This window comes from Serinus canaria, chromosome 2 (assembly GCF_022539315.1).
Source record: "Serinus canaria isolate serCan28SL12 chromosome 2, serCan2020, whole genome shotgun sequence".
NCBI classification, from domain to species: domain Eukaryota; kingdom Metazoa; phylum Chordata; class Aves; order Passeriformes; family Fringillidae; genus Serinus; species Serinus canaria.
The window spans coordinates 81,508,698-81,527,409 of record NC_066315.1 but is presented as its reverse complement, the minus strand read 5'-3'; the positions used below and the strand labels follow the sequence as shown (position 1 = coordinate 81,527,409).

At 38.2% G+C, this 18,712-nt stretch overlaps 1 protein-coding gene across 4 annotated transcripts in view; it reads left to right on the top strand.

Annotated features, from left to right (window-relative positions):
• TENT4A (terminal nucleotidyltransferase 4A) overlaps window positions 1–15,935 on the top strand; it is a 58,281-nt gene extending 42,346 nt beyond the window's left edge. The window contains exons 11-12 of one of the 4 annotated variants that reach the window (XM_018907243.3): window positions 4,170–4,328; window positions 13,699–15,935. In XM_018907243.3, the coding sequence (XP_018762788.2) occupies window positions 4,170–4,328; window positions 13,699–13,875 (336 nt within the window). In that variant the 3' untranslated portion in view covers window positions 13,876–15,935. Of the gene's footprint in view, window positions 1–4,169; window positions 4,329–13,695 lie in introns of all 4 variants that reach the window. The other 3 variants (XM_009097595.4, XM_018907254.3, XM_018907247.3) reach the window with 3 other exon arrangements.
• The last annotated feature ends 2,777 nt before the right edge of the window (window positions 15,936–18,712 follow it).

Here is an 18,712-nt window from a genome sequence, read left to right as displayed (position 1 = left end):
AATAGGATGTATTTGCTAGCCAAATTTCCTTTCATTAGCTGCTCCTGCTTTTCTGTATTGGTGTACACTTAATCCTGTGGTGAGCTGATTCAGAAAGTGAAGCTAGTAAGAAGGTGATTACTGTTTCTGTGGTTCACCTCTGTGAATTAGCACATAATAATGTCAGATGCTAAGACAGGTGTAATGGAGAAGGATGGAATGGGAAAAGAGGCAGAAGGATTAAGACTGGCAGCAGTCATCTGTTAAATCACTGTAATTGTAAGTAAGGAGAGGAACACTTGAAAATGTACAGTGTCAAGTGTTAACTATAAACAAGACTTTTCAGTTCTTTGCTTTCGAAGATGGAACAGAGGGTTTACTGAAGTGATCATTGTTCTCTCACAGCTTCCAGCTCCTGAATGTTGTGGGAAAGAGAAAAAATATTGTTTAATTAGTGGAAGAAATTTTGAGGGTGGAAACAATAAGGATCTTTTTGCCAAGACTTTTGTAGTTCATTCTTAGAGATGGGGGTGAAAACCCAAACTCATCACACTATCAAGAAACTTGCCTTCTATTGTTTTAAGTTTTTATTTCTGAGTACTGACTTTAGGATAGTTAGACTCCTTTAGCATTGTGCCAAACTTAAACACACTGGGGTCGTGAATTAATCTTAGGCGACTTCAGCTCTTAGGAAGGTACACAGTCTTGAAAATGGAAAGTTCTGAAATGGTAGCTGTTGTTAACTGAGAAGTTACCAGGTATCTTAAGCCTTGAGTTATTCATGGAATTGAAATAAACTCTTATGGCCAGACAAGTCAGTAATGAAGTTTTGACAAGTAAATATTCTCTTGGTGATGGGGTCCTTAGTCTTCTTATAATGGGAGATGCATTTTGCAGAAAAGTAAATTATTTTACTTTGTTTTCATCCTATGTCAAGAAGAGAAGTATGGATTTAAGGTCTTCATATTTTGTATGATTGCAGTGCTTCACTGTTTCTGTTTAGGCAGAAGTTCATCAGTGTTTCTAGGTGTCTTCCATACTTTCTCCAGCATTAAAGTAAACTAGTGTCCTCAGTAATCAGGGCTGTGAGTAGTAGAAATCTTCCTTCCGCATACCAAGTTCTTAATCAGGAAGTTGAAACAGGTTAAAGAGCACGTTTTAAAATGGAAACATCCCAGGAGGATAAACCTGCATCTGTTAGTCTTTCTTGGTTTCCAAAAGGATATCTTTACAAGATATTTTCCTTGCAGGATGAGGTACTGCTGTGAGGTGCACTCTTGTAGCTTCATCTCTACATTGTCTGCTAAAATCAATTGAGGGATCATACCCCTTTAGTGAACATTTATCTTTTTAATGTGACCTCTGTAGCTCTCACCCCAGTAGTGGTTGGAGCTTTTGTCTTCCAGATGTGTACCTAATGTGTCAAAAGTGTTGCCTCCTTGTATTTACTTGTAGGTCATCTGAACTTCTGTAGTGTCTCAAGTTTGCATGTTACACTTAAGATTCTGGTGCTGAAGACCAAGAAAGATTTAATCCTTCTGTGTAGGCTGTGCTTATGGAAAATCAGATTTGTTCACATCGGGCTCAATTTTATGATCCAAATTTAATCTTTCAGCTTAAGAAGGGTAATACTGCTCTTTACAGAAGTTTTTGATACTCTCAAAAAGTCAAGAACATCAAAATATCAGTAATATAAGTCAGTCAATGCCAAATCCATACAGTAATGCCACTGGCAATTCAGGATTGCCTTAGAAAAAAGATACAGTCTGCCTATATGAGATGTGTTTCAGTAAATAACACTTGAGGCAGAAAAACATACCTTTAAAAAAATAAAATAAAGCAATACCAGCTTTGTTTGTGGTGAATTCTAATCTCAGTTAAATGTTTTGATGCTCTTTTCTCTTCCATCTGCTATTCTTTTTCTTTTGAGCAACTTTTTGTTGCTTTAAAGCCTCTTAGAAATCTCATTAATGAGAAGTGTCCGATCTGAGTTAGGTATGTGAACCTTCAGGGATCTAAGTAGAAGTGAAAGGGGGAGATCCTTTGAATGGAGATACTATAATTGTTCTTTGGTCAGGTTTGTGAAGGCTGCATTGCAGATTTGCACATTGGTTTGGCTAGACAATAAGATGCCTTTCTCCATCCCATTTGCTAGCTCATGGGTACTTGTGAGCATGCTTAGAACTTCATTTCCCTCTCTTCTCATTAGCTTTTTAATAAATTCCATGACCAAAAGTGGCCAAGGAAGCTCATCTTTGTGAAGACCTTAGCCTATTCCCTCAGTGTCAATGCTGTAGGATTGGGCAAAGGAGAAAAATGCCACCAAATCCAGGCATCAATTAAACTTAATTTTTGGTCAGTGCTACAGCATGTAGTTTCCCTCTATGATGAACATATTTATTAAATAATAAATATCTGATCTCATCTCATCTGATTTCTGCACAGATTCTTTTCACAAGTATGATGTGTCTCGAGTGATTTCATGATGCAGTTATCTGCTTTACAAAGGCATACTGTAACTTTTACCACTAGTTGAACTAATAGGAAGCAGCTCCTTCCTTTCTAGATCTTTTTTTTTTCAGTAAGCACAGCTTTATACAGACCAATAAAAGACTGGTTGTTCTAACAAATTGGTTTTGTTGAGGACTCTTTCTACCGTGAGTATTCAATTCAGCTGGGATGCAAGTTTTGCTTTGTAGTAGCTCATTGCTTAGCCTGCTCAGTATTCACTGTTGTCAGTCTCACTTATATAATCTTCTCCCCAAGAAAAGCTTTTAAACATTCTCTTGTTTCTGTTCTTGAGCAGCCTATTCTCTAACTGAAGAATCTAATTTAGAAAACAAGGCCATTTGAGGGCAAATAGTAGTGCTGGAGATCTATTTAAAGTTTGTGATTTAAGTGAAGAGTCTTTGCTTCCAGGCGATTAATTTTTAGAGACAGAGCAATAGAATACTTCAGTAATTACTTCAGCAGTAAAGATCCATGATGACCTGAGCCAATAATGCCTTTTAATGTGGTAACTTCTAAACTACTAATTGGCCAACCCCCATCTCTTGCTATATTTTGAACCTAACAGCTGGCAGTGGAAAAAAGGCCAGTGGTTTGGGATGAAGAATAGGTCTTTCCATTGTTTTGAAGTTCAGAATGCTTTGGAGTTAAGAAAGTGGTAAAAACCAGCAGTGAAATGTAGGGGATGCTACTTCTGCCATTGTGTTATGGCTGAAAAATAAGTTTTACAAGAGTTTTTGTGTTTAAAGTGGTTTTAAAAGGCTGCAGCTTGCTTTCCACCTTTCTCAACTTAGAAAATAATTGCTCACTTAAGAACTCAGGTAGTTGGGTATTTTCAGACTTCAGAATTTCCTGCAAAGCCCTGGATCTGCGTTTGCCTCCTTGCTGTTAGGTGCTCCAGACACACAGGACTTTAACATCACCAATATGTTTGCTTAGGATGCATCTGAGGTATCAGGTGATCAGACTGGAAGGAGGAAGAATAGTAATCAGTGAGATCAGTTCCATTGCAGTATCTTTTCTGTTATCCTGCATCCATCTTGCTTTCCCTGAAGAACCATCCCCCAGATTTCAGATGGAAAGTGAGGGGAGCAGAACTCCCCGAGAGCAGTGGCCTGTGTGACTGGTGCATATATACTGGTCCTGAGGGGCAGAGCATCAACTTGTTTCTTGGGAGGTGGAGCCCTAACTTTACTGTTGCTGGGTGGAGTAGGGGAAGATTGTAACAATTACAGTGAGCAGTTTTGCCATATAGATCGGTGCACTTCATGAACTTTGTTCTGAGGACCAAATCTGTCAAGACAACTAAAATTTTTGCCCTTCTATCACCCAGAGTGTTGCTGTTCTTGTTCTGTTTTTTTTCCCAGCTTTAGTTCTTCTAAGTTTGAATTTGCTAGAGACATAACTTTGGCTTTAGATTTGTGCTGACTGGAACTGACCTGTGATTGCCATAGACCTGTTGACATTGTCTTCTTCATGGACGTTCAGTTAAACTTTTGCTGGATGTATAAAATAAACATAGTGCTGGCTTTTATTTATTTTTTTTTACTATTGAACAAAAATCATTATGTTTTACAGTATTCACTTGAGTTGATATTTGGGTGCATTTTCACGTGCATAGCCTGTATATACTGTACTTTCTGTAAAGTTGCTTTTCTTTTCCCCTTTTTCTCTGCCAAAAGGAATCAGATACACCACCTTGCACAGCTCCTAATGTTTACCAGTTCAGTCTTCAAGCACCGACTCAGCTTATGGCCAGTTTAGCACCCGCATTGCCCCTGCCAAGTGGTAAACCCCAATCTGCGCCTCCGAGAGCCCTGATAATGGCCACCAGTAATCAGGTATGAGCCAGCAACTCTGTCACTGTGAGCCATCGCACCGCAGCCACAGGTCATGTGCGCTGTGCTGTCAGCCTCTGAGCATAGCCAGCCTTCACAGAGCATGTGCTGGGGTCATAAAAGTACTTACCTGCTGTGTCACAGCTGTGGGGAGAGCAAAGGGTGGGAAAGGGTTTGGAGTAGAAGAGCCCCTCCACAACACAGACACCTAGGAGTAACTTAAAGGAGGAGTGTCAGGTGTCTGCCTCTTTAAGTTGTATTTGAGAATCCTGGTGCCCAACTGGTGGGATATTTGTGCATCTTCAGGTTCTTTAATTTCCACCACCATATAGGTGGTGGAGCTGTAAGATAGTTTTTGAATTTTAGGGAATAGTACTGACCATTCTAGGCTTATTTTGTTGTCTTGATTTTGAATTATTAGATTTGGTTACACTTGTAATGTTCTGTAATACATATTAAGGGTAGAGAACAGAAGATTAATTATGGATATGTGCACAAGGTTTTTTACCAAAAATTAAATGTGTGCATAATTGTGCTGGGACCTGAATGTGTTTTGGCTAATGTATCTGTTCTGGTACAACCTCAGTGCCTCTTTCTGCAGGAAAACACTCCCCCAGTCTTGATAATTACAGCTATTAGTCAAACATGCCTCACACGAGGCTTAATGCAAATTGTGGGTTGTAGGTTGCCTGTGGTAACGAAACAGTGAGCTGGTTTCTTTGAAACTTAGTTTTGGTCAGTTTCTCTTCCTACTTCTCCAAGTCCCTCTATGAGAGTTCTTGGGAATCAAGGGCCAGGAGATTTTGAACTTAATGCCTTTTAAAATGTGATTCAGCACTTACTTCATGGATCTTTACTGGACACTCTCATATTTGTCCATATCTCTGTTCCTGAGGAGCCCAGACCTGGGGCCCAGCACTTCATGTGTGACCTCACCTATGCTGAGTAGAGGGGAAATGATCACTTCCCTTGACTTGCCTTTGGTTTTAAGCTTCTAACTGATTACACAGATTCTTTCCCTCTTTTCTTTCCCTACTGCTCAGTCCCATGTAGGCAATACCAGCTTATCTGCACAGGAAATGTATTAGTGAGAAGAGAAGATAATAGAAAAAATATCTTCTATTATATCTGCAATTGAATATTCACTGGCTAGTGAATACAGTCCAGTCTGAAACTTCAGATGTTTTTTAAGAATAAAACTGGAGAGTTAAGTTAAATTTCATCTAAAATACAAACTTGGTGCAAATTATTCTTTCCTTAACAGCTTTGCTTTTCTGAAGTACCCTGGAGCTAGTTAGCAGGCATGCAGTTGTTAGTACAAAATAAGTTGGCCCTGAGTGTTTCCCACAGTTGTGAAGAGGCAATGTGTTGTGTGAATTTTGGATGTCTGCTAGAATTTTGAATCTTGGAAAACAACTGCTTTGTAGCACTTTTTCTGGCTTTCTGTTCCTTGACTGTCCTTTCAAGTGATTAAGTATTCTGTTAGTAGTTTTATAGTACTTAAATGTTTAAAAGCAGGAATTTTTTTTGTGGCTTTGTTTAACAAAGATGTGCCTTTGAGAATCACATTAAATCAGAAGGATTTCTTGCTACTTGTAGTTTAGAAATGGGATAAGAGGCTATTTGCATTGAATTTACCAAAAGCTTATATTTTGTGAAGTAGAAGTGGGTTTTTTTTATAAAGTTTATGATTGAATCAGAAGTAGGAAATGAAATCATTTTACCCAGAATACTGTAAATATCTCCTTTCCACTTCCAACGATCTGGAGCATGACTGTGCTAGATTAAGCTGGTGGCTTTTCTTTTGAGTGGATGAGATTTGGCTAGCTTATAACTCTTAATAGGTGCACTCTACCATCTTAGAGGACACCTGCCCTGATAGATTTGCACATGTGTAAGACTTTCTTAAAAGCAAGTCTTCTTTCATGTTAAAAAAAAATTTGAAAGGGACTCATTTGTCTGCATGGTGTCTTCAGCTTTTTCCCTGGCAACTTTTTCCACCTCAGTTCAGCTTGGAAAGCTGTACCTAGGTATTGAATACAACTCTCAAAAGCAGGAGGTGCCAAGAGCATTTAACTGTATTTTGAACAAATTACTGCCTTCTAGGCAAGTTTGCTGCTGTTAAAGCTTCCTGCTATTTTCATTTTTGAAACATGTTTGGTGTGATTGCCAATTCTATTTATGTACTGCATAATTAATTGGAGAATTTCCAGATAGTTCAGGGACTGATTAAGCTCCTGGCACAGGTCTGTGTGCTTTTCAGGATCATTATCATCCATCATTTTTTCAAGGTAATAATTTTTCTGCTCTGCTGACAGCATTTTGAAATTTTACTTGAGGTTTATGAAGCAGTGCTGCCCGTTAGAAATAAGCAGAAAAAAAATGTTGAGACGCGTGTCCAGGTGAGTAGAGGGGGCAGAAGTTGCTTGGTAACTTCCCAAGGAGAGAAGGGGACTACATTCCCTGTTGCTCCTTTGAGATAAGTTTAATTCATGCTTGATTGCTGTTCACTAGGTTACCAAGATGAAGACAGAAGAAATTTCCTTAGGTCAGAAGAACTCTTTCATTTAACTTTTAAGATGCTTTCTTTTTTCCCCCCAAAGGGTTATGTTTTGATTTCAAAGTATCTAAAGCCAGCAAACACCAGTTCCTCTGCTGCGCTGGCTGGCTTCTAGTGTGTCTGAGGAAGTCTCCAGTGAAGATGAGTGGTGTCTGATTGGGAATATGTTTGTAGTTTTGGAGACAACTAGGAAGTGAAACCTTAATGTCAGTGCTGAAATACCACAGTCAAAACCTGTAGAGAGACTTGCAGAGGTAGATCCTTTTTTTTCAGATTCTTTTGAGTTTGGCCAAATAAGGCAGAACATTAGAGCATTTTAACTTACAAACTGCTTTTTTATATTGCATTTTAGGTGCTTCTGTGGCTAGCATACTTTGTTTCAGAGTTTTCTTTTATCCAGAGCAATTGTTAATGGTGTTGCTTTGTCTCACTAGTACTGCTGACACTGCTTGTATCTCTGAGATGATTGCTGGAAGGTTAGCAGCTTTGCTAACAAAACTAGTCGGGGACTGGAGTCAAAATTTCTTTTAGATGAGTGCAAATAGTAAAGTGTAGCTCACTTGGATGAAGGATAAGTTTGTAAAGATACATTTTAATTGGTGTCAGTACAGAAGTATGCTGAATTCCCTTTGTATATTGAGATACTTCCGTGTTTTCAGTGTCATCTTCAATTTAGAAATTACCTGATTTGTTCAATGGCATTTTTAAGCTGTTTAGGTACTGAAGGCTTCTTCATTCAACCAAATGACATTTTTGTTTTTTTTTTTTTAATTGAGAATGCTCTCATTTAGGGTGGAATGATTTTTCAGTGTCTGTGTTTTAGGCTATGGTTGTCTGCTTTGGAAGCAGTTTTGATTCTCAGACTCCCATCTTCTGTGTGTGACAGAGCATTGTTTGGTTTTTAACACATGCAAAACTTAGGAGAAGATGATAGAGGATTTTATTTCCTTTTCTAAGGAAAGAGGAAAAGGAAAAACTGGATCTGAGTTTCAGTGGTTGTTCAGCTGGAAACAGTACTGGAGATTTTTCATCTAGGTTGCCCTATGCTTAGGCAGACAGTCTTTATGTGGTTTCCTTATGGAAACTGACTTAGCCTGACCAGACCCTGGATAACCTAATCTGACTGTTAGAACAGAATGTTGGATTAAGTGCTCTCCAGAGGTCTCCATATAAACATCTAGCGTAGATGTTTAAAGGACTGTATGAAATCCTCTGGCCACATTGTTGGTTGCTTCCTGAGTTGCAGGAAAGTCTACATAGTAATTTCTTAGAAACATAAAAAACCCCACCATAAAAAAAAGACTTATTTAAATGCAGAAGTCATACCTTCCTTTTGGTAACATAGTACTCCTTTATCTTCCAGTGTCATTGTAATCAGATTTTTGCTCACAAACTGAGATAGATTTGATTAATCACGTATGTATTTCCTCTTCGGACTTTTTCACATGTATTGCTATCATCTCATCATTTGGAAAGAGTTGTTCTTACTGTAGTAATAGTATTTCTGTTCCTAATCAAAAGTCAGAATTCTCAGTAAGGTAAGATTTCTCTTTAAGGTCTGAAGCTGTCAGCTTTATGCTAAAAAAGCTATTATCTCTTGTTCTCTGTAGTGACAAGTATGCAGATACACTTCATGGCCCATGTCACAACAGCAGCAAAGTTGCAGTATGAGTTCTGTCTTCTGGTACCATTGTTTTGACTCTTGCCCCTCAGTTTTGAAACTTGAGTACTGACAAGATCAGAAAGGGTATTTATTTCATGTGTCATTCTAGTTTCTTTACCATAACAGTTCACTATTTGCTGCAATGCTGATGGTACTGTCCACTGTCAGTCCCTGATTTTGGGGACTAGGCCCTCTGCTCTCTCAGATACTAATTTATCTCAGAGCTGCTCATACTCATATTGCCTAACCTGTTGTGAAAGGTGAAGAGAACCTTGACCTTTGTGTGGTAGCTCTGCCAGTAATCTATAATGGAATTAAATAAGAGATGGAATATTGAAATCATCTGTTCCCCTTGGAGCTTTTATTTTTCCAAGTTTTCTTGTGCTGTAAGGTAAGAAACATCTGAAATTTCTTGCTTTTGAGCTCTTTTTAGTCCCCATGTGGTTTTTCCTTTTCTTTGCTGTTCTTATGGTTGGGTCCATAAATTTCCCGTTTTAGTAATGTCAGAAAAGAGTTTGGGCTCATTGTATAAAATCTATTCAGGACTCAAGATTTTATTGGTTATAGCTGAAATTGGCCTGTAGGCCCCAAAAAGAGAAGTGTCTTTGTCTGCTGTGTTTTGAACCCTATTTCCATAGATTGCCATTACTGAACAACTTTTGGAATAACTTATTTTGGTTTGTCTCTACTTCAGCTTAGAATTCTAAACCACATAGAAATCTTACCAGGTTAAGAGTACACCCAGATAGCACATGCAAATATCTTGCAGAATCCTGTTAACTAATCTAAAGTAATGAGGCTAGGGTGCCTAATAATTGGCTTATTGCTGATGTAGTTGTGACTAAAGTGTTAGCTAGGTCATTGTCCATTATTTCTCTGCAAAACAATGAATCTATTTCATAAAGAAGTTAAATTTTTGGTGTATTTACAGATATTATGATCAGAAAGTCGGTGAGTGCTACAAGCCTAAAGTAGAGAATTTGGAAATAATGCAAACTTTGTGAAATTTTGAGAATGCATGATAGGTTATCTATGGGATATTCAAAATGTTAATGGTACATTAAGGTAGCACTGAATACTACTCTGGTATTTCACATGAAATGGTTTTGAAGTGTGTGAGTATGATGACAAGTCTGATCAGCTGCAGACTAGATTCAGTTATGGCCTTTAATCCTCTTAATAACAAAATACTAAATATGTGATCTTTCAAAACTTGTCTTATGCCTTTTCTAAGCTTTTCCTTTACCTCTGTAAGTACCTAGCAATCATTTTGGAGCACTGTATGCATAATTAATTTTTAAGTTGAGCACAGATACTTTTTAGCACAGATACTTTATGTTGGTAATTTATATATTACCAACATTTTTCTGCCTTTCTTTTCTCCCTACATTAGAAATTCTATCAGGCAAAAAAAGAAACCTAACAAATCCAAAACAATTCAGAAGGCTGTTTATGTTTAGACTTCAGCTCTGTTATGTTACTTGTGTTATTTCAAATTGTAAGGGATTGATTTCTGGCTAAAAACTTTCTTTTTGAATAATGGCAGTCTTTAAATGTCAGCAGTTTTGTACAGTAAATTTGCCAGTATTTAAGAATAGAAATTTGGTTTCCTTAGCAAATAATTACTTGGAATTTCTATTGCAATCATAATTGTTTTCTTGAGGTTTTTTTCTGGGGCTTTTTATTTTTTTTAAATTTCCTCTGGGTTTGTTTTTCTTTGTGGTTTGTTTTTTTTTTTGGCTTTTTGTTTGTTTTTTGTTTTTTGATAATTTTTTTTTTTGTTGGGGTGGTTGTGGTGTTGGTTTTTGTTTTTTTGTTAGATTCTGGGAGTTTTGTTTGTTTTTCTATTTTATGTTTTTTTTTTTTTCCCCTGGAAGCTTTTTTAACCGGGTATGTGATGAAGAATTTCACCTTACCCCCACCTCCAGCCTTGTCTTAAATGTGAATTCTTTAGTTTACCCTCCAGATGTAGCAGATTATTCAACACAGCTAAAAACCAAACCAGTTTTACTTGTTGAATCAATAGCCTTAAGATGGGAGAGATTGTTCTATCTAGAGAAATAGATCCAAAGAAGTTGAAACTTCTAAATTGAAGATTTCTGTCATATCACAGAGGAAGGGCTTTCTTTCTGGATTATCTGATCTCTCTAGACATCATCTACTGCAGATGTCATGTCTCAGTGACTGTGTGTCCTGAGCATGGGAATGTCCAGAAGTTTGTGCACAGGAGGAAGATGTTTGATACAGTCTCTTGAGATTTCTAAAAACATGAAGTAAATTTCTTTTATCAAAGGTTCTGAAGGAAGCTAAGTGAATGATATGTGTCCCGTTTCAAAAAATTAACTAATTGGAAAATGAGGAACAAAAAATTCAGTTTTTCTGAAAGATTGAGATCATCAGGAAAGCCTTGCAGGAGTTTCTGCTGCCTAATATCTAAAAGGCAGTGGATGAAGCCTAGTGAAGTTTGCTGGTGGTGTGAAGCACCTTAAGGGCTACTTGAGAAAAGATGCAGAAGGACCTTTCAAGGTGATGGCGAGGAGGGAGAGAAATAATTTAAACTTTGTAGAGAGTAGTAGGCCCTGAGCAGACAGTTTCTTGTAAAGATGACATCTTGCAGAATGCCACTAGTGAGTATAATTTTTCCATTTCTTTCCTCATCAGAGGAAAGTCAAAACACAAATGGAAGCAGAATAGGGAAAGTTGTCAATAGTGATCAAACACATGGAACTGCTGCTCTGTGAAGAATGAATGATTGTTTAACCTTGACAAGATGAGGTATATGAGCTGGGTCTGTGTGGTCATCAGCTGTATATGAAAAAGAGAGCAGAATGACAAGAAATTTTTTATTCCAAGAACTGATAAATCATCCCATAGTAGGCTCAAATTAAATGTGATGCTCATTTAAGCTGTGAAATGCCATAGCACAGGATGCAGGATGCTAAAAGCTGTTGGTTTCAAAAAAATGAGCAGACTAGTGAACTTGAGAACTTGTGAACTTCTTGAACTCTCCACAAACGTGTGTAGGTGAGAACTGGTTAGATAAAGGTATCATCTCTGACTGAAGTGGTCCCTGAGTCAACTTCCTTAAGCACCTCTCTCAGCTGGTGAGTCATATTGGAGCAGGATTCAGATCCTGCTCCAATAGATTGACAGTGTTTATCTTGATGGCCTAAAAACAATGTAGAATGCTTCATCACAAGCTCGAGTTCACATTCTGGCTAGGTTATGAATCATTCTTCGAAGGTTTGTTTACCTTTTGAGCAAACTAGGGGTATGACATCTTTTAGGATACAGGTGGATGCACTTGTCATGCTTGCTGTGCTGCTTGTCTGATCTTGGGTCACCTGCCATCCTGCTCCCAGTAGGTTTTTTTGGTGGATCCTCACTGATATTGAGGAAAAAATTCCCAGATTTTTCACGTTTTCAGCTGAAGTGGATGGATTGGCTTCCTGGAAGTTTGTATGCTCCTTGATCAGTTTTGTTCTGGTTGTTCAGTAGCAATACTAAGGTTTTCCTCTGTCTTTCTTCAGCACATAGTTGACGGTCACTGTGATGACTGGCTCCTTTTAGTGTTTTACTATTATAGGGTAATTTTTAGTATTTTGATATAATTTCAAGTAAATGTTTGTATATAATTGAGTCAGAGCTATTCTTACTGAACTAGAAAACTTTGCCCAAGGATGTGACATGGTGTGTTTGCTTGAAGGACCACTTGCCCAAAATAGAAAACATTCTAATTTTTTATAGTTTCATGTTGTTTACTCGCTAGAATATCTACTAGAAGCTATTTATGAAACATATATTATTAAATAATGTTTGGCGAGTGATAACTCCTAAATATGGAAAATTCTCAGCTTGCATTTCCTTTTTCTGTTTGTCCTTGAATTATTTTGCCACTGGTAGTCTGAGAACAACACTTGGTGTTTAGAAGTTGCATGGTGAAGGTTGATTAGGTTGTTGTAGGACATTGTATAAATCAAAAATAATTTTAAGGTTTTTTTGCCACCCTGCAATTAACTGTGGTTGTTCTTCAACACTGGTCTTGACCAGTTTGTCTTTCTGGATGCTCAGTGTCTCTTCTAGTAACAGTTTGGCAGTAAAATATTGCTTGTGGAATTATGCTTTCAATAACTCTTTTTGTTTTGTGCACACAATTGTGGCTTGGTGTTCTCATTTCTTTCGACTTTGCACTCATTGGGAAATACAGAATATGAAATACCTGCAGCTACTTCAGTGTTCCAAGCAGTTGTCCCAAATATTAGCTCTGTGTTCCTGTGCAACCCCTTAAGGTTAGAATTAGCTCTTGTTACAGGCAATCAGCTGCCTGTTGAGTTACTGCTGTCAGACATCAGGAAAGGTTGCTTGCATTGATGTTACCAATATTTAGGAAGTCTTTCAGTTTCATCTTCTGAAACTCTTGTACCCAATTTAAGTACATACACATTAAGCCAACTTAAGTACTGTATGCCTTTAAGTGATAGAGATACTTGTGGTACCTTATGGTTATTGGAAATCCCCCCCAAAGAAAGTGTTCTGCTACTTTTCTGATCACATAATTGTTTTGCCTTGGTCTGCATATGAGGTACAGCCTTGGAGCTGTGTAAGCTGATGATCAGACCAGTAGGATTTTCAAGCTCCTCACAAACCATACCTAGTTAGCCTGTCACTGACTTGAGATTACGGGGAAAGCTGACTTGTACTCCCCATGCACCAGCTCATGTGATCATGCCCTTACAGTTCTCCATGATGTTTCTGAAGGACTGAAGTATCTCATCTGGTCATGCTCTTGCTGAGATACTCCAAAATATACTCATCTGTCACAATTACTATTTAATGTGGAAGTTCTCTTGTGGTTTTATAAGGGAGTTGTACAGTGAATATTTTTCATCCTGAGATCCGAGGGTGTTAAGGATGCTTTGAAATCTACACCATTTCATTTGGAGGACATTTTCTTTAGAAAACACTTAGTAAGCTGTTAGTGCCTTGGGACTTGCACAGCTACAAATAAACAAGCATGAAAAGACCCATTGCTTCAAGCAGTGTTTTGTGGAAGTGACTTGTATGTTGAGGAAATACAACTGGTAATATATGTTTTCTTTGCTGTTTTTATGCCTAAGCAAATGCTGATCTTATTTTATTTTTTTTAGCAGCACAGCGGAATGAAGTTTTCCATGAAAGGAACTCATAACCAAGGCAACAGCTACAGCCCTGTCAGCAGTGGAGGCATGAGGCAGCCAGTTGGTAACCGTGGACACCACCAGTACAATCGTAATATATGGAGGAGGAAAAAACACAGAGACAGCTTGCCTATTAGTCTGAGCAGATAATGGCAGATGCCAAAATGACCTTCCCTGTTCAGACAAACTGAGTGAATGCCACTCCACTTGAGGGATGGAGACCAGCGTCCAGCACATCGTTTTGTTGGTGTTGCCAAATATCTGCAGCTGACTTCTTTGCATGTTTCTTTGTGTGGTGGTTCAGTCCATCTTCAAGAAGTAGTTGTGCTTATCTGTGAAGCCTTATTCAATGTGGAAGTTTGTTTTCTGCCTTCCCACAATGGTTCATTCAGTGCCGAAGCAGCTCTGACAATAGAACTGCAAGGACATTTACAAATGCTGTAGCTTTTTTGCTGTGGCTATATCTGTTCCTTTTCTTTTATTTCAGAAGTGAAGGAAACTTCAGCCCCTTGGAATTATTTTTTTTTTCTTCTTTGCAGCAAATCAAGTTCGGAGATCATAAAAGTGAATTTGCTGCTCTCCTGTTTTTTTTTTTTTTTCTTTTTTTCTTAAAGCTCAATTTTTTTTTCTCTGTAAATATTGGAAGTATGTTTTGTGCAATAACTTGGAATTTTTAATTTAATTTCATATTATCACATAAGTTATATTTAAGGGGAAGAGGTTTTTTAATTTACAGATCCTTTCCCAGGTTGCATTATCTAAGTTGGGGTCATAGTTTTGGCAGGTTGTCTGAGCAGTGTTATAAACATGACATTTGGTAATATTTGAGGCTTCTTGATTCACAATGAAAGTGCGATTTGGCTTACAGTTTTAAGAATTTACTAAGCTCCAAAGCATTTTGACCCTGTGTTTTTTAGCTCGTTGTCTGGCCTCTATCAATCGTCTTGCTCTGACCAATGAGTTTTAATTTTCTTTAACTAGACAACAAATCAAACATTTGTAGTACCAGAAGTAAAACTTTTGAGAGGAATGGGAAAAAGGTTGGTTCAAGTCCTGATATGAAATTAAAAAGCTTTGAACTACATGCTTTGATGCATTTTAGTAACATAACCTGTTAATGTTTGGGTTGAAACAACACTATTAAACAGAGGTACCCGGCTTAAGGAATGTGGAGAAAGGAAATATGTTGATTCCATTAAGGAATCTGTATAGTAGTATGCATTAGTTCTGTTAAGAGCAAATATATAAAAAGTACTTCAGCTGCTCTAAGCATTACAAGAAGTATCTTTTAATGTGTTGCAGGAGAGCACAGCCCAGTGTTGTACACAGTATGAGTGGCTGGCACTTAATTTACAGATGCATACAGGTATACTATGCAAGTGTGTATTGCCATGACAAACACTGTCTTTAACTTTTTGAAAAATGTACATCCTGCCTAACCCTGAGTTTTTAAAGCACCATAGTTGTCCTGGGAGTAGGTCACATCTCATGCCCTCTGACTTCCCTTTTTTTAAGTGAGAGTTCTTAAGCTATACAGAAAACTACAGGTGAGTTATGTAAGTCCACTAGCAGAGAAAGCTGAAGAATCCTGTTAACAGGACATCTATACTGTGTACAGATATAGAAGGTTTTAAAACTGGTATTTGAATATTGAAATGAGATGTCAAGCATGAAGCTTTTTAATATGCTGTATGCCTTTGAAGCAGAAGTAGTTCATGGTATTATTGAATCTGTCAAACACAAACAGGTCCTTTTGTGAGGGGAGAGAGGGCAACATTCCAAACTAGAGTAGTGCATATCTGTTTGCAGAAAGTTTGTCTTAATGCTCCAGATTCATCACAATAACAAAGTTCTAAAAATTGTGAGCTGATTCATAAATAATATCTAAGGGCTGTTACATGAGCCTGTACTGCTTAGTCTTCACACACTAGCAATATTGAGCATAACTACATTAAAGAGCCTTCAGAGGCTTTAATTGGTGTCTTATACTAGTGTCCATTTTAAAGCAAAACTCATTTGAAAAGTGGTATCATGTAACACTTCAGTCATGGTGAACCAAATGAATTGGCCTGGCTATCACTGTGGTTATGTGCTACAGGTTTAAAAAAATGTTTAAATTTTTTGTGTGGACAACTATGTGGAAGCTAAAATTGACATATTTTTATGTAAAGTTTTCTATTCTTTGATTTTTAATAAACTTTGGAGACCAGTCACTCTTCTGTATTTTTTTTATGGGATTCTTAATGGATGAAGTGAAACTCGACCTTGTCCCATTCTTTGATGTACACTTTGAACACCTGCTTAAAATTGTTCATGATGACCACCTTCAGAATGAGCTTGGAAGGTGGATGGGTGCCTTCCAATGATGGAGATGTTTCTCTGAAGGGTGCAGTGAGCATGGATATTTCTTTTGTACTTGTGGATTTGGTTCCTTGATAATGAGAACGCAGAGGAGCTGGAGGCAGTGCCTGCAGTATTCTCAAGAGGAGATCAGCTGACTAATTCCTTGGGATGCCTTAACTTTTAATTAATTTTTTTTTCCTAGTCCCTCCCTGTAGTTTTTAAACTCCTTTCAAAATCTTACTTAATCTAGGTTTCAGCCTCCTCAGAGATTGGATTTGTCTTGTCTTTTTTTTGTGGAGTCTGAAAGGACTCTAAAGTGTCACCAACTGACTCTAATTAAAAATTTTAAAAAATGAGTCTTTGGAAGGAACTAGTGTGTATATATACATATGTGTGTGTGTATATATATGTGAATGCTGAGAAAGGGAGCTGAAGTGTTTTTAATAGACAGCAATGCAGGGCTAGAGATTAGCAATCAGGGATGGTTCTTGGTCAATCTTAATGAGTATCTGCTGGAGCAAAGCAGAGACGTAGTGGGAAGGGAAAATAACCACTCAGCAGTAGCTTGGATAATGATTATTTTTTGTCAGTCAGTTAGCCAGTGGGACATGGCTGACAGAGGGATATATAATCTCTGCAGACACAAAGATTAAGTGCAGCAGCATTGGTTTTGTAACTTTCTAGACTCCACCTTTTTCCTCCTTCTGTCCCAGATGATGATTTTGCTTTATTCCTCCCAGAGATTCTGCTCAACTGTCTATCCTTGTTAGTTGTCTGTATTTAATGCATTTGGGTTCTCCCTTGACCCCCTGTTCTCTGATAAAAAAGTGAGAAATCCCCTTGATCTCAGCCCTAGTGACTATTTTGTACAGTGTTCATAGGCAAAACTAGTCATGGATTTTGAAAAGTGAAAGGAAGAGGCTGCAAATTGAATAGAGGGATGGGACCCAGAGAGTCCATTGTGGAAAGAGCTCAGTTGTGATCTATCTTTGTTTACAAGAGATGTCAATGTTAGTGTTTCATTGGACTTCCCCTGTAACTCCATCCCTGTGCACTGAGGCAGGCAGGGAAAGAAGACAGAAATGTGACTGCTGGTACTGTACTCCTGGTTCAGCACTGTTTCTTTCCATGGGAACAGGAAAGAAGGCCCAGCCTCTTGAGAATGGGCATAGCCATACTCAGAGTAGCATTGGAAAACAGCATGCCTTCAAGCAATGTGAGCTCTTCCTCATTTGTGGGTTAAAAGAAAAGCCTAAATTGTGAGTTAACAGGGAACTGATGACTTGGTGTAGTGGGGAAGTAAATCTGTCAGCTTCTGTGCTCTCAAAGACAGGAAGCTGCCTACTTGCAGACTGCTGCCAGTATAGTCTGGTTATAAATGTAGTAGTAACACCTGCACTAAACCAAAGTTATGACCTGAATTGTTCAATTGAAAGACATGTCAGAGTTATTGATTAGGTGGCTGCCCTTGTGTGCTTACACTGTTTTGGCTGGGGCTTGAAGTGTTGTGGAAAGCAGATGTACCAAAAAAGGAGGATTTTGTAAGTAGCCTTAGAAACCTGAAAAGAAGTATCTGGGATAACAGGAAAATGTGTGAAGAAAAATTCCAGAGGATGCCTCAGAACCTTAACTGATAGTGCCTGTCTAAAGCTCTGCTCACAGTTCTCAGTGTTGTGCTACTGCAAAAGTTTTGGCTTAGAGCTGCCTATGGCACAGTAGCCTTTTAAGGCTAAATTAAGGATTCTCAAAAAAGTATTTGCCTTTTTCATAATACTTTTCTATTGACAGATTTCTGCCTGAGTATAAAAAGAAATTATGACTGGCCCATGCTCAGCACATACTGATGTTATGCATATCTGTGTGTGAGGTCAGGAAAGACAAAGGGCATTTCATCCAACACCAGGTATTTTTACCCTTATCCACCAAAATGTGACATGTTCTTCTGATGTGAATTCTTTGGAAGCAGCAAGCTGCTTCCTGCTTCAGTAACTTAAAGGTAGATTTAATGGACTTACTAAAACATGTCTTCCAAATAAATGCTTCACTCACTCATATTCAAACCTAAACCAAACAGGATTTAGGAGCTCCTATTACAGGATTTTGTGTGTGACAGAGTGAAAGTGATATTTAAACTGGAAGTCCACGACCTCTGTGCTAGAGTTGCCACTTTTTATTGCTCACTTTGGCACTGATCCTCGATGGACGTTCTGTTGAGAAAATCATTGTAAGAAAATTCCTTGCTTCAGTCTCCCCCTGTCCAGAAAAAAAAAAAAAAGCTGAATCTTTGGATGGGTTACATCCACTCCTTCAGGATTGCTGTTGGACACATCTGGCTAATTTCAGGAGCCAAAACGAGTAGATGCAATCTCACCCTTGTTAAGGTTTGCATGTCCAGGTTGTAAAAGTCACTTGGGTACCCCTTACTGTATAATTGTGGGTGAGATCAACAGATCATCTCTGTTCTCTTGGGGCAATTTCTTAGGAGACTTAAGAACAGAAAACAAGATCCTTTTATCAATGATTCATACGTGTGTATTCAGTCTTCTGTAGATGAGCAGAGTGCTGTTGAGGTTCCCAGCTGCACGAGCAGGATTTTTTCTGTCCTCACAAGGGCCCTGGAGGGAGGCAAGGCAGCCCAGCAGGT